This window comes from Botryllus schlosseri, chromosome 13, assembly GCF_051294905.1.
Source record: "Botryllus schlosseri isolate E-star chromosome 13, Bs_hap1, whole genome shotgun sequence".
NCBI classification, from domain to species: domain Eukaryota; kingdom Metazoa; phylum Chordata; class Ascidiacea; order Stolidobranchia; family Styelidae; genus Botryllus; species Botryllus schlosseri.
In genome coordinates, this window is record NC_137248.1 from 19416086 (window position 1) to 19431685 (window position 15600).

Consider the following 15600-nt stretch of genomic DNA (forward strand, 5'->3'; position numbering starts at 1 on the left):
GCCTACTTATCAGAAGTATACCCGAATCCTGGATTGGAATTACAATGCCAAACTAAAAATGTTTTGATATCAGATCAGTCTCTATTATCAATCTGTTAAATTCAAAATATTCATAATAGCTGCAAAATTATAACCCGATAGCTTTTATTATGGCACCATACATTAGTCCGCCCATATGGTGTGTATATCTTATAATTGATATATATCAAGTACAACAACAATTCAATTCAAATATTCAAATACTGAAGTTTTGTACCACCAAGAAGCTCTTCAAATATTTATAGCTGTGATGATTCTTTTCGTGCCAGGCGTAAATTGATACAAGAGTAAATCACATTTGACGATGTGTGTTTACTGACAGTCTGCTGGAACGGCTCACTTTCAATAGGACAATTCATTCACGCCAAATAAGGCCCACTTGGAAAGACATAGAATACCCCTATAAATGCTGCGGCCCGCGGCGTCGTCAAAACTGGAAAACTGGCCCGCGAGCACATTTGAGTTTGAGACCTGCTCTACATATTTGAAGCTTACCACTAACAAAGGGAAGCGCCTTCGACCAGACCCGGTCACGGGCCTAGGGGAGGAGCTGATCCCTACATTACTAAGAAATATTAAGTAAAGGTTCAGCCCCTTAGCCCAGAACTACTCACTGCCTGTTCGGGAAGCTGATTAAGAAAACAAATTGTGGAAAAGGTCAGCATCTTTGCGCAGAGCAAATCATGGCCTATTTCGCAGGGTCGACACAATAACCCATACCTACCCTAAGTGTATTTGGGAAGCCAACTGCTAATGAAAAAAACTCCAGCACTTTCGCGAACCCCAGATAATGGGAAAACGACCGCTTGACTGGAAACCACTGGTCTGGTAGAAATAAGCGATTGTATCATTCCATGCATGGTCGGAATGCTCTACTGTTCTTGTATATCGTAGTACCACAGAATCCATGCGTCAAACTATTTAATAATTGTCTGGATTTCTGATTTTCATAATTGCAAACGATCAATGCTCGAATTAAGATCCAATTCAAGTAGTTTTTACCTCCTACATTATTGTGCTCAGTGGGAACACTCTATTATTTATGTTACATAGCATGCTATCAAGCTTACATCTGCACCCTGGCGAGTGTCGGAATTATTCAAGTTTATTGCTATATCAATGTAAAATATTCGACAGCTTCTGTGTGATTGTGAGCCTTGTCACCACAGTTGACAACTATACAATTACCGCTTTCCAAAATTACAATTAGAATTGCTGAATTCACAAAAACTTGTGCTGTAGCATTTTCAGGTAAACTAAAAATTAGATTAGCATTACTTGAAGCATAAAAAATCTTTCACAAAGTAGATTGAAATTTATTTATCGGAATTTGGCTCGAATTAGTCTGATTGGACACCTAGAATTATTTAGTTTTCAAATATACATGTCCCGGATAGTAATTTGTAGGGCAAGTTTTTGCAACTTCTGCAACTTTTTTTTACAGCTTCCGGCAGCTCCCTAAATACTTGTAAGATATGTAGAATTCTGTTCTAAGCTATTTGAAAGAATCTTAAAGTGCAACTTTTTTGCCAGTTTTTCCATGCAACTTTCTCGATTTTTCATGAAAGTATTTTCGATTTTGGTGAAATACACGGTCAAAGTCGACTGAAACACCGTAACCAAGCACCGAAGTAACGCTTTTACGGGTAATTCGGGAGCTGAGCCGAAAAATTGACCTTTATTTTTAGTCAATCTGGGAAGTTGACCTTTTTTTTTGACCGAGCAAAATGTGGTCAAAATGCAACTTCTGCAACTTTTTCAAAAATAAATGCAACTTTCCACGGATTTAACTGCAACAAAAACTTCCCCTAGTAATTAGTCAGTTCTCCATCAATCCTCATAGCTGCTGTGTTGATGGCAAATATCACTGATGCCCAAAAAGAATCTCTTTGTGTTTGATTTATAATCAGTTTATAATTGCCTTCGTGACAGAGCATGTTGCGGGCATAATATTACTCTTGACTTTGCAAACTGTCATTTGTCTTGACTTTCCGTTCCCTGGAGACGCCAAGCGCGTTCCGAACTGACAGACATTTCGAGCTCTCGATTGACCAGCTCCAATATACGGACTTGGTTTCTCGGCTTTTAAGTCGCGCCGTTGCGATTTAATTTTGCGATCGATTTTTTTCCGAGGTGACACGCGTAATTCGTGTTTATTTTCGGGATTTTTCCTGACGGATGCACTCGCGTGTGCCGTGAATATAACTTTGCCTGCATTTGTCCATTGGCTTTGGGTACTTTATAATTGAAAATTTGAATAATATCTACGTATTGATTACCCGAAGCTTTTCGAGCTGACACTCATCAATGGCTACTGTCAGCTATAATGCGAACATTAAAAAACTGTGTTTAACAACAATTGATATCGCAAATTATAACATCACACCTAGAATAAATACGAGAGAAAATTCACGATCTTTTGCGCGGCTGAAGTTTTGGGTTTTGTAGAATATCGTAGAAATATGGCAATTCCACGCCAAATGAACCAGGGGGTTGCACCAAGGCTGGAGAATTCGTATAGAATTTTGCACACCGGTTGATGCAGCTGTACATATGTTAAATCCAAATTTTTGCTAAAAAATTCCCGAAAAGCACCAAGTTACGAGGCTTCAAAGTTAGCACATTTTCCTTCGTCGAACACTGTCAGTTATTTTTTTATTGTCATAGTTTTCAAGGTGAAAAGTCTACATTGTGGCGGAAATTTGGTGAGCTGGGCTTTGGGAATTTGAAAATTGATGGCCAAAACATTTCAGAATATGTTATCATATTAAAAAATATGACATCGCAGACCAGGGTTGTAATGACTCGAGTCATGACTCGACTCGAGTCACGATTTTATGATGACTCGACTTGACTCGAGTCATTTTCTCAAAACACAGAAATGACTCGACTCGAGTCAATCTGTGTATTGACGCGACTTGGACTCGAGTCATTGCGCATGACTCGAACCAAGTCATATGACTCGAGACTCTAACGGCAAAGACCGACAATTCATTGTAATTTCGAAGAATTGTAAAGTAGCCACACTATTGGGATTTCGTCTATTGGCATCACTGGTAGTTGAAAATGCGACCAGAAACTGCTAAATATGAGGAAAATTAGTATATTATAAATTCGAACCATACAATATCACCAAACAGAGTACTAAAAAGTGGATTTAGCAAGATTTTAACTGGAAATTGGTCAGTTAACACAATGACTTGGACTCGACTCGAGTCATAATACCATGACTCGGACTCGACCCTCTGCTCGTTGACTTGGACTCGGACTTGACTCGGTGGTGAACTGTAAATGACTCTACTTGACTCGAGTCAAAACTATAAAAGTGAGGTTGACTTGTGACTTGGTTACAACCCTGTCGCAGACCCCTACTGCTCGTTTTTTTTACGAAAGTTTAACTTTAACTTAAATTTTACAAACCAAAATTCAGAAGTAGTGAACTTGAATATATTGTCCTTCAATTCCTGTTGATTTCATTCACTGCTTTCCTGCATTGGTAACAGTTGTCAAAAATTTATGATTTGCATCATCGTTCCGGCAGAGTTGTATATTTTACACGGCACGTACACTTTTGAACTGTGTAGCTACACATGTCGCCTGTAGCTTAAGTTTCGAGATTACGTGCACGATAACAATGACGCATCTCTGATAATCCGATTACACCTAAATATATACGCAAACCCATAGAAGTATTGTATGCCTACGGTTTCAGTTGGGATGTTTTCGCGACATTGTAAAACTAAAGTTTCTATTTCGATTTTGTCGCCTATTTTGACTTGAAGGTTTTTCTCAATGTGAATTATGATTCACTTCTGTAAGTGCTGGCCTGGAATGACTTTGATGGCTAAGTGCTTGTGAAGTAGGCCGGCTTAGGATTTGGAGGCTGACTGCGAGTGTGCTAGCATTTGATGGAATTAAATAACAATAAGCCTATTCAATGCATTTCACCTGGATGCGAGGGGACAACAAATTTTAGGTAGGCTACCTTATGAAATTAATTTAATGCTGTATTTGTTTCTATATTTTGATACAAACAGGCAACAGTAATAAATTAGAGGAGCTTCTTGGAGGTATAAATCTTGAATATACAATTGAATAGTATGTTTATATTGAAATGAGCCCGGAAATGTTTTGCTGACATTCGTCGAGGGTAATTGTCAGCAAATAGTTTAGAATTGGAAAGAACATTGTACATCAACAATCGTATCACAAAATATGATGTCATAGGCGTGGAATTTGCAATTATCGGGTAACAAACTAATATGTTCTGATGCTATGAAGTTCTGAACGTCTGACGAGTGTAACAATTCATGATTGAGCAACATTCTCAAATGGTTAAACTTCACAATTACTTTTAAAGTTTGTAGGTATTTAGAGTCAGTCTTGAGCATTGCCTGCGCTTGTAAGTCTGGAAACCATCCATAATGGCTATTGTCAAGGATACGTACTGCATTATAGGGCTGTTCAAAAATAACTGTTTTTTTTTTCAAATTTCACTGGCTACTGGAGAAAATTGCTAGGCCGCACAAATAGTAACTACAGTGGCTAATTCTTGATCCAGCCACCGTAAATACTATTTTATTCAAATCAAAATCTTTCTACTGCAATATCTTTGCTTCGACAGGTTGGAATTGACCCTAAATTTGGTGTGCAGCGTTTCTCTAGACAACCTAACAATTCCATGGGTAGACTAAAAGTTTTTTATTATTTGCTTTTTATGTAATGAATCCAAAACTTTCTTCTCTCATAGTAATACTTCTACAGCTACCAAATCTGGTGTGCAGCGGTTTTTTTAGCCAACCTAACAGTTTTTGAACATCCCTGCTGTATAAGGTATGTTGAGTTGTGCAAAAACTTGACGTGACATAGACTGTACTCGTCATAATACTTCTGCTTATAGCGCATTTTCGCGTTGTGAGCTGATTCCCTAGCGTCGAATTTCCAAGATGTGCATTTGCCGAATCTTTTCTTCCAGCAGGCATAACCCGAATCGATTGGTTTCGATTTCAAACTTCATACGAGATGTTAATCCCGAGATATAAGCTTTTTCCATTTCCGATGTCATGAATTTTTGATGTCGCCCCGAGTTAGATGTTCTTTATGAACTGCGTGGTACCTAGCGGCTTATTGCGGTACACTTTCAGTGTGTCGATGTCATTTTTGTTGTATTCTTGATACTGTGAGAATGGTTATCAGTTATCACGCTGGAAGGATGCTCGGAATATACAAGTTATTTAAGCAGGCTGCCCTTCTATCGGCTTCCCAGGCGAGACATAAAATGAAAAGTGTTACTTGGAAACAGAGTGATGCCCATGAATATTGACATACCCTACCTAGGCAATAAGCCAAATAGCACATCCTACCGTCCAATACAGTGGTTCTGGTTCCCACCGGTGGCCGATTTTAAGAAACAGGTGGGCAAAAATAACGAAGGGCGTCAAGGGCTACATCGTGGGAAGGGGGAGAATGTGTTTGAACGTTCAGTCCAAAATATTTAATTACCAGGCAACTTGCCACCAGCACGAAATACAAAAAGTTGACTTGAAAAAGATCTACTCGCCACAAACTATTCTCTTATAGGCCTACTGGGATTTTCAGAGATCGCAGCGAAAAGTTGACCTTTTTAGTCAATTGACCAGCGGTCGGAGTTATCTGTATAATTACCGGCGAATTACATGGTTTACCTTGGCTGCTCATTGTATGTGTAATATCACGTAATGAGAATGTGAGGGTTTGTCTACATAAACGAATTATTAATTCAGTGTCATTATTCAGAGCAATGGTAAAAGCACTTTCAACCCTAAAACACTTCTGTTCTATTGTTACCTTGTGTGATGCTATTTTCACGTTACGAATTCCACCATTCGGTATTTTTATCGTTACGGCATACTTTGCAATATTGGTGTACGTTTGAATCTGGATTGCGCATTTGACGGACATAGGCTATGAACGCACGGTACATAACTAAACAGGCTTCAAGGTAAACTCATTTCTGGCCTAGTTTCTGTTGCCTATGGTTTTAGTCCACGCGTTGACATTCAAAATTGGGCTTTATGTTTTAGAATCCATGCAACTTTTTGTGGGCTGACTAGGTTCGGGTTCAGGGACATATTTTGCCTGTGTGATGTGCTAAGTCTGGGTTGGAGTGTCCTTGATTTGCGTGCCGATATATTTTACATACTCGGTGCGGTTAATTTACGAATCGAGTTTCATTTTAGAACGCCCGCAGCGCGCCAAGAATCATCAGCATGAACAATTATTTCGGCATCGGGATAGACGCAGAGTGCAGCCTCTATTTTCATATGGCCAGAGAGGAACATCCAGAAAAGTTTTCAAGCCGGTATGCCCGATCATCTTTCGGTATTATGCATCTGTAAGGGTCTTGTGCTTCAAAAATAAAGCATAAAATGAAGTTGAGAACCACTAATGTAGGGACTATGCATATTCCAAAACTACTTTCTGCTTGACGAAATCGCTAAGTAAGTAGTTTGCCATAAAACTATTCAAGAACTGGAAGTAGTCCAAAGTTATAACCACTCAAGTAGCGCAAGTAAACAAAACCAACAATTCAGGAAAAGGAGAAATGCTTGATTACTGACCACCTTTGCACATTGCTATCCATTTCAATGACGACGGTGTTTGGATTGGCCCATATCGGGTGTGTAGTAACCACTCAAATATTGACGTTGTACTAATTTGAGTCCGTTTTGATGTGAAAAATATACGAAGCGGTCCCAAACACTGTTCCCCGAATCTATGGTATGTTTACAGAAGTTTGCGGCTGGCGTATGGCACTAATTTTTCTCTTCAACTCGAGTCACACAAATAGGGCAGCCATCGTAACTCAGTTTTTAAAGCTGTGGTTTCGCAGACCCGTGCTGAAAACCTACCAGAGCCTGTCATGAGCCCGGGAAATGGCCCGAGTTGCTCAATAGCACTTAGGATGGAGTACCAAATAATAAAAAAATGAATTTGAAAAAGTGGTCTTGATCTATGGTGCAACTTGCTTGATTTACATGTAACTTTTTCTGTGCTACTTCTTCATCTTTTATGCCCGAAACTAGCTTTGTAGTGTAACTGGTTATCAAGATATGGTAAATTCCACTTTTTTACATTTCATTCCGTCCTATTGGCACCTCGAATACCGGACAATCTTAATCAAACACCTCCCTCCTTTACAGACTCCATAACAAGGCGGTGTATTTTAAAGCGGCCGTTAAGAAGATGACGTCGCGATCAGTGCAGTTGAATACGATTTTGGAGCTGGAAGTGGACGATGTGAAAATACCATTGCCCTCCATAAAGGGTTTGATTTTCCTCAATATTTCAAGGTGGGTGTTTTTCGGACAAACCGATCATTCATGAAAAAATGACTCGAGTCAAGTCGAGTCATCCAAAAAATCGGGACGCGAGTCGATTCGTGACTCAAGTCATTACAACCCTGGGTTTGATACTCTCTCCCCGCTGCAGGAGCCTTGAAACGAAAAGGGCGCCCGCTCGTAGACAATGATTTTGACACCCAAAAAAGTCCATATTTATATTGTGGAAATTCACATGATTTATTTTTTTCTTTTCTGCCAGCTGGGGTGCCGGGGGCAACCCATGGGGTACAAGCACGAGCCGCCGTTTCCAGTGCCCCGCGTTCGGAGACGGTGCGCTGGAAGTCGTCGGAATCGGCGGCATAGCGCACATGGTAAGCTATCTTCTCTTTTTGGCTTCCGTTATATTTCAGTGAGCGAGCCAGACCTGCGCAACAAGATAACTATAGTTGTCTGGTTAAACTAATTCAGGAGTTTCCAGCCTGTGGGCTATCATGGCCGTGGAAAAATTTGAAAATATTTACCATTACCAAGGCTGCTGCAGCCTACTTTAGCAAAAGAATTAAGTAAGAATTGAATAAATATACCAATACATACAGTAAGAAGGCAATATTCTTGATCTTGAGTTTACTTTCTTCCCTCCCCCACCAGATCAGCCATTAAGATATTTTGAGAGTACAATCAATCTCAACCTTCTCATCAACTGAATATGTGTGATAACTAATTGACGTAACTGTGACTATCAGTTTGTGTTGAATTTATAGCATTTCAACTAGTGGTTGCTACATCAACCACGTTTCTACATTTGAAAAGTTGGAAAATGAATGAACACCGATATGAGATGATATGAAATGAACTTCATTCAATATCCAAGTTTTCATAAATTCAGTAATTCTAACTTTAATTTAATTTGTTAAAAAACATCTGACTATAATTCTAATTCTAATGTAATTTGGAGAAAATGGTAGCTGTAATTTTAATGTAATATGGGAAACACTGTTGTATAGATATAATTCTAATCTAATTGGGAGAAAACTGTGTAGCTATAATTCTAATTCTAATGTAATTTGGAAAACACTCGTTATAATTCTAATTCTACTGTAATTTGGAGAAAACGGTAGCTATAATTTTAATGTAATGAGGGAAACACTGCGTAGATATAATTCTAATCTAATTGGGAGAAAACTGTGTAGCTATGATTCTAATTCTAATGTAATTTGGAGAAAACGGTAGCTACAATTTTAATGTAATGAGGGAAACACTGCGTAGATATAATTCTAATCTAATTGGGAGAAAACTGTGTAGCTATAATTCTAATTCTAATGTGATTTGGAAAACACTCGTTATAATTCTAATTCTACCGTAATTTGGAGAAAACGGTAGCTATAATTTTAGTGTAATATGGGAAACACTGCGTAGATATAATTCTAATCTAATTGGGAGAAAACTGTGTAGCTATAATTCTAATTCTAATGTAATTTGGAAAACACTCGTTATAATTCTAATTCTACTGTAATTTGGAGAAAACGGTAGCTATAATTTTAATGTAATGAGGGAAACACTGCGTAGATATAATTCTAATCTAATTGGGAGAAAACTGTGTAGCTATAATTCTAATTCTAATGTGATTTGGAAAACACTCGTTATAATTCTAATTCTACTGTAATTTGGAGAAAACGGTAGCTATAATTTTAGTGTAATATGGGAAACACTGTGTAGATATAATTCTAATCTTATTGGGAGAAAACTGTGTAGCTATAATTCTAATTCCAATGTAATTTGGAAAACACTCGTTATAATTCTAATTCTACTGTAATTTGGAGAAAACGGTAGCTATAATTTTAATGTAATGAGGGAAACACTGCGTAGATATAATTCTAATCTAATTGGAAGAAAACTGTGTAGCTATGATTCTAATTCTAATGTAATTTGGAGAAAACGGTAGCTACAATTTTAATGTAATGAGGGAAACACTGCGTAGATATAATTCTAATCTAATTGGGAGAAAACTGTGTAGCTATAATTCTAATTCTAATGTGATTTGGAAAACACTCGTTATAATTCTAATTCTACTGTAATTTGGAGAAAACGGTAGCTATAATTTTAGTGTAATATGGGAAACACTGCGTAGATATAATTCTAATCTAATTGGGAGAAAACTGTGTAGCTATAATTCTAATTCTCATCAAAATTTTGTGGTTGTCCAAGTTTGGTACAGGCATTTGCCATTGTCGTTCTTATAAGATTGAAATCTGATTTGATATGAACTGTTGTTGTATTTATTTCTAACCCATATTCAATTTCCAAGTAGGCCTATTTCCGAATTCAATAATTCCAACCTAATGAGGAAAAGCTGAAATTTTCTTTCGCGACAGAGTCAGATCTACGGCCGTATCCGTTCGGGGCTGCGTATCGCTCAGGGCCAGTTCATCAAGCTGCACATCAGCTCAGAGGTGGCCGTGCAAGTTGACGGGGAGCCGTGGATGCAACCGCCCGGGCAGATCATCATAACGCTCTCCACCTTGCAGGTATGATAAGGGATTAGCTGGTGTAAAAGGTTGTCACATCAAGCACCACTCTAAGCTCTTCCATGCCTGAAATTAAATCAATAATAATACGATTAGACAAAGTAGTAACGGTAACACTCTCGGGGTCATTCACAAATGATAATCTGGTTTGTAGTTAGTTGATGAAATATTTTCCGTTCCCTAAAACTCATTCGCGAAACCTAGTTTACGAGCCTTTGCTCTAATGTGATGTACAACTGGTAGTATATTCTTTGTGGTCGCATGAAAGGTAAATTTGACCTTTCCGCATCATTCACACTGTTGTGATATTCTTTTGTTGACATTGACAAAATTGTAGTGCTGGGTCAAAAAATTGTCAAAATTGTATACGAAGTAGAAATTTTTTAGGGCAACCTGCATGTATCGTGTATGCACTGTCGGTGAACTTACCATTTTACAGCTTGTAGCTTACTTAATAGGCCTGCTGTTGTAAACGGCCCATTGTCTGCTCGCTGTGAATCATAAATGATCAAATGGAACAAATAGGTCGACATGGTGTTATGCTCAACGTATCGCGATATCCTAACTGGAGCAAGACTGCGTGAGCGTTGGTTCCTATGTCAGTAAACGTAAAATGAAAATTGCGATGTAGACAACATCGTCAAAATGAAGCAACACGGTGTGTCACCAGCCGTGTACGCACAACTTCAGTGTGGCCAGCCAACAACTGCTGCTGTTGAATGTGCTTTCTCCGTTCTTGGCAAGGTATATAGTAAGGACAGACACCAGACACTTTCTACCCGAGAATGTAGGACAGTATCTTTTGTTGTACTACTACAACAAATTTTCGTACAATTCTAACATACATACAACATACGTAAGAACAAAATTTCCTCTAATGCGAATACTCGATTTAGCATCGAATCACTTATGTACTCAATTTCGCTCGGTCCTAGCGTCGGCGTCATTCGAAATTTCCGAGCACTCCCATTTTAACCGCAGTCACTTAACGCCAAAATTTCTTTACTACTCAGGCGATGATGTTGAAACGTCAGAAGAAGAAAACCAAATGATGGAAGAGTGCGCCGAATGCAGTCCGCACGTTACGAACGTACTCGGGCATTGACCCAGCTGTCGCGATCCGTTCCGACTATTTGGGCGCTATTTGGCTCGGCCGTATCGCGTCCGAAGCGACTAATTTCGTTTTAGTACTGTGGAAAATGGTACAGCCACAAGATTGCACTTGGCGGCGTCTTATTCGCCGCGTGAGCCCTCGCTAATTTAATGTCATCGAACGTACCGCGTGTGATTCTATTTCGTCGCTCTCGCGTTTCTCCTGAGGCATGTCTTCAGTGTTTTCCGTTTCTTGAAGCAAACACAGAAATGGCGTGCGTGAGATTCGGAAAAAGCTTGTCTAATCAAAAACCGTACGTCTAAAACGCGTAATCAGGGACATAACCGATCGCACTGTTACTATCCAACTTCTCTTTTTTTGCGTGTCGTTTGCAACAAGTCTCGTGAGTGAATTTAATATCTTAAAATCCTGTTCCTGTCAGATTGAAATCCAAACTCGTAAATAATTTGCTATCATGTCCAAATCCGTTCATCACTGAAATTTGAATGATATATTGATATTGAAATGAACCCGAATATTTTCAGCTGGCACTCGCCAGGGGTAATCGTCAGAAACTATTAGAGAATTGAAAAGAGATTCGTATATAAACAGTGGGGTTGTTCAGAAGAAACTTTTTTTCCAAATCTTGCTTGCTTGGTGGTTGAATCGACTGATTACCTTGTTTGTTTGTTTTGTGGTATTCATGGTGTAGGTCGACTACTATGGTCATTTACACCAGGCCGATATTCTTCTTATTTTTCCGTAACTGCCGACTTATAGCACGACCCACCTCTAGGCTTTTTGTTAGACTCCGCTGACGCGGATGAGGTGCCGAGGAGGAGTCAGTTTACCTTAAAATACACCAAATTTTAATCCATTCCAGCTGGTCAGATCTAACAGTTTCAAAATTTTGAATCTATTAGAAAATATTTTGAAATATTTTCATATTTTACTGGCTATACCATGAAATTGATACATTGTGTACAAAAACGACGCGAAACAAATTTGATGGAATACCAACTGGTAGAGGCGAAGTTATTTGAGTTTTTCGTTGATAACTCTGGGATTACTCGCTGTCAATGCTGTTTTTTCGAAACCAAAATTTCCAACTGCAAACTCGTGGCGTAGAATAGAATATTTTATAATAGAATATAATGCGATGACAGGTTAGAATGGATTCAAATTTGGTGTGCATCACTTTTTGGCTGACCTAGCAAGCAAGATTTGGAAACATTTTTTGAAAAGCCCTAGCAAGCAGTCATCACTGAATATGAAGTCACAGGCATAAAAATTCGAACAATCGTACAATGTAACGCCCCCCCCCCCAATTTCCGGAGGTGGTCGGTAGCTCAGCACTTCCGGTTATTTGGAGTGCTCAGTGGTTACGTTTCATGTCTTCTTCACACTTTTAAGTTTTGTAAGCAAAACCAGGTTCGGAATGCTTGCTATTTTTGTTTTCTGGGAAATCGCTGCTTGTACTTGTGCTAGAGTGGAAATATAAGATACTTCTACCTCCGCTTCAACGCCAGCGATAACTACTTTGATTTGATGACCTCTGCCAATTTGTAACGTTGCCGCAACATACGTTTTCACAATGGCACGTTGTGTTTACGCAATCCTCAAATTTCCTTCCAAGTTTTCATCTGGCTTTCCGCACCCGTGCGGGTATTGTCGTCACAGTTCAAGTGGCAAGCGCTTGCTTGGCATCATAATACCGGAGATTCTTCAGATGTGCTGGGGCTTAAACTGAGACTGCAGCCTTGCCGCTCCGCATGGAGATCTTTGCTAGTCGGGTTTATTGCGCTGTGTGGTTTTGTGTTGTCAGTATTTATCGAGGTATGTCCGAATAAGTATTAGTCTTTTTGTGTATAATTGTTTGCATAAAACATCCGGTTTAAATTCACTGTAAGGAAACGCGTGTAGCTCCGGATTGCGATTATGTAGCTTTGGTTGTACTTGTCGGCATTTGAGAATCGACGTGCATAAGAATGCTGTTCCGATGGCTAGGCACGGTGTGCCTGTGTTTGTTAGCATCCATGTATTCCACAAGAAAATATAATTGGCGGATGCGAGATACAATTACTCCCCTATAATATTTTGGACTAGGACAGTGGTTCCCTAAATACTTCTTGACTTGTCGCCCTATGATTAAGTTCAATATATATCTGTCGCGCCCTCCCCGCTAAAGGCTAGAGATCAGCAAGTACTTGTATTTTTTCATAGTACTCGAGTAGTTTTGTTTGTATACTGCTTCTACTGTGACAGATTTTGATGCCGAGATACTAATTTTTGCATGCTCGATATTGCAAAGTGAAGCAATTTTGGGGGAGTTGAGAAAATTCAAAAATCCGCTCGATCGGTGTAATGTGGAGCAAATTGACCCACTAGCAAAAAAACAAAACAATTAATTAAAAATATTTGACCGCACGTTAGGGTTATCATATTTTGGAAATCTGAGAAGAGGACACTTTTTCAAAATTTTCATACTTGAAAACTGGAGAAAAATCCTGGATGAATAGTAAAAAAAGGTCAATTTTCCGGCCCAGCACCCGAAATAGCCGTCGGGGCGTTACTACAATGCTGATTTCCTGTATCTCGGTCGAATTTTGCCTATATTTAACCAAGATTCTAAAAAAAATGGGACATTTGGGCGCCCTCCGAGGACACTTTCAAAAATGAGGACAAATCCTCTTGAAAGAGGGCGTATGGTAACCCTACAGAACGTTCTATCATTTTCGCCCACTTTGGGAACCACTGACTAGAACATTGTGGCGTCACCTCATTGATCGGAATTTCTACCGCCTGAATGTTATTCCACCAAAACCAAATTCCAACCCTGACAACGCCTGAGATGAACTTGACTTAATTTCTATGGCAACTACCAAGTATTATGTCTATGACGATATCAGAGTTTTTACGAATGACAGGACAGAAATAACTTATCTCTTCGGCAGGCTTAACGTTTAAACGTAGTTGCTTCAAACTCGCCGTTGATTGTGTCTACCTTTTGTATAGCCGGGTGCGGGCATCAACATATTTACCGTTAGCATCATGTACTGTTTTCACTGTCTTTTAATCTATCAGATATTATATCCCGTTTGCCGCGTGAAGTGGTGTCGCCGTTGCGAGTTCGCTGTGCAATTAATATAATTTTTTCATTTCATGCACTTGTTGGATTGTTGTGGTCTGTCTATGGTCGTAGCCAGCATTGGTTTGGTGAAGCAAGGTTGTTCTGGTTGGGGACTCCTGCTATCAGGTAATTGTCAGGTTTTTGCGGGAATCAGGTTTCGTGATATCGTGGCTAACCACCCGATTTGCAGCCGACGTGATTCGAAAATGGGTCATTGTGATCGAATGATAATTGCAATCACGAGATCTTGAGGTATGCCTAAAAGATAAAGAGAGAGTCTCATTTTAAACCAACTGAAAACATAAAGAGCATACAGACTGACCGACAGAAAAATAGCATACACAATACACATGTTTGAAATTACAAAGGCTATACTCGAGTAATCCGAAAATGTACAATTACTACCTACTTAATGTTACCATACGTCCGCCTTTAGGGGATTTGTCCTCGTTTTTGAAAATGTCCGAGCGAGATAATGTAATAGTTATGCGTCCGGCTTCTCGATCGGTAGGTCGTGGGTTCGATCCCCGCCCGGGTCATACCAAAGACTCGAAAATTGGTATCCGCAGCTATCCTGCTAGGCGCTCAGCAATCACGGATAGCATGGAGGAGAAAAAACGGGGGCGCAGACTAGATGACCTCACGGCTGTGTCGCAACTCCGTCGTCAAAGCATCTCGATAGTGCAGGCGACGAAGAATATCATTTCTCTCTCTCTCTCTCTCCTTTTGTAGATTTTGTCCTCTTTTTGAGAAATGTAGGATAAATACGACTGGGAAACAGTAGATCAGCACTGAAGTAACGCTTCGGCGGCTAGTTCGGGAGCTGAGCCCGAAAGTTGATCCCTTTTTGACCACGAAGAGGGAAAAATTTACCATTTTTTCAAGATTTTCCTCCCGTTTCGCAAGTTTGAAAATTTTGAAAAAGTGTCCTCCTTTCTCGATTCCAAAATATGGTAACTAAGGATGGTGTGGACGTGACGTTCACGTTCGCGTTCTGTGTGTGAACCTCAGAAATTTAGAGGTTCGCGTTCACAAACGAGCCTTGTATGGTTCTTCGCTGTGAACCTTTTTTATAAATTATTATATTTCAACTTCATTATAACATCTCTCGTTGAAATTTATTGCATTACAAGTCCGGGCCACTCCATGCATGGCGCTGGCAACATAATAAAATCAACACTAAACGAGCATGCATCTTGACAATCTCAAAATATTTACTTGCTTTGTTACAAAAGTTTGCTCGAAATATCCAGCTTTCCGTTTGTGAATATTTAGTGAGTCTCTGCCGTGAGCTTGACCCGCAATCACACAACATCAAGAGCAAAATACACTACATGCAGGTAGTCAGCGAATGATGCTTATTCAACCAATCAGTGCAATTGATACCGTTGCCTGATGTAAAAAATCTAGCAGGCGTACGGGGTCAATCTTAATTACATATGTTTAATAATGTATCATAAAAACTCAATCCCTTCGATTGGGTGTTGGCTA

General features: G+C 39.4%; 1 protein-coding gene across 4 annotated transcripts in view; it reads left to right on the top strand.

Moving 5' to 3' along the window:
- LOC145453809 (diacylglycerol kinase delta-like) overlaps nucleotides 1-14142 on the top strand; it is a 34722-nt gene extending 20580 nt beyond the window's left edge. For all 4 annotated transcript variants that reach the window (XM_080331794.1, XM_080331791.1, XM_080331792.1 and 1 more), the window contains 5 exons: nucleotides 6258-6379; nucleotides 7221-7370; nucleotides 7621-7732; nucleotides 9734-9886; nucleotides 10900-14142. In XM_080331794.1, the coding sequence (XP_080187920.1) occupies nucleotides 6258-6379; nucleotides 7221-7370; nucleotides 7621-7732; nucleotides 9734-9886; nucleotides 10900-10938 (576 nt within the window). In that variant the 3' untranslated portion in view covers nucleotides 10939-14142. The remainder of the gene's footprint in view (nucleotides 1-6257; nucleotides 6380-7220; nucleotides 7371-7620; nucleotides 7733-9733; nucleotides 9887-10899) is intronic.
- The last annotated feature ends 1458 nt before the right edge of the window (nucleotides 14143-15600 follow it).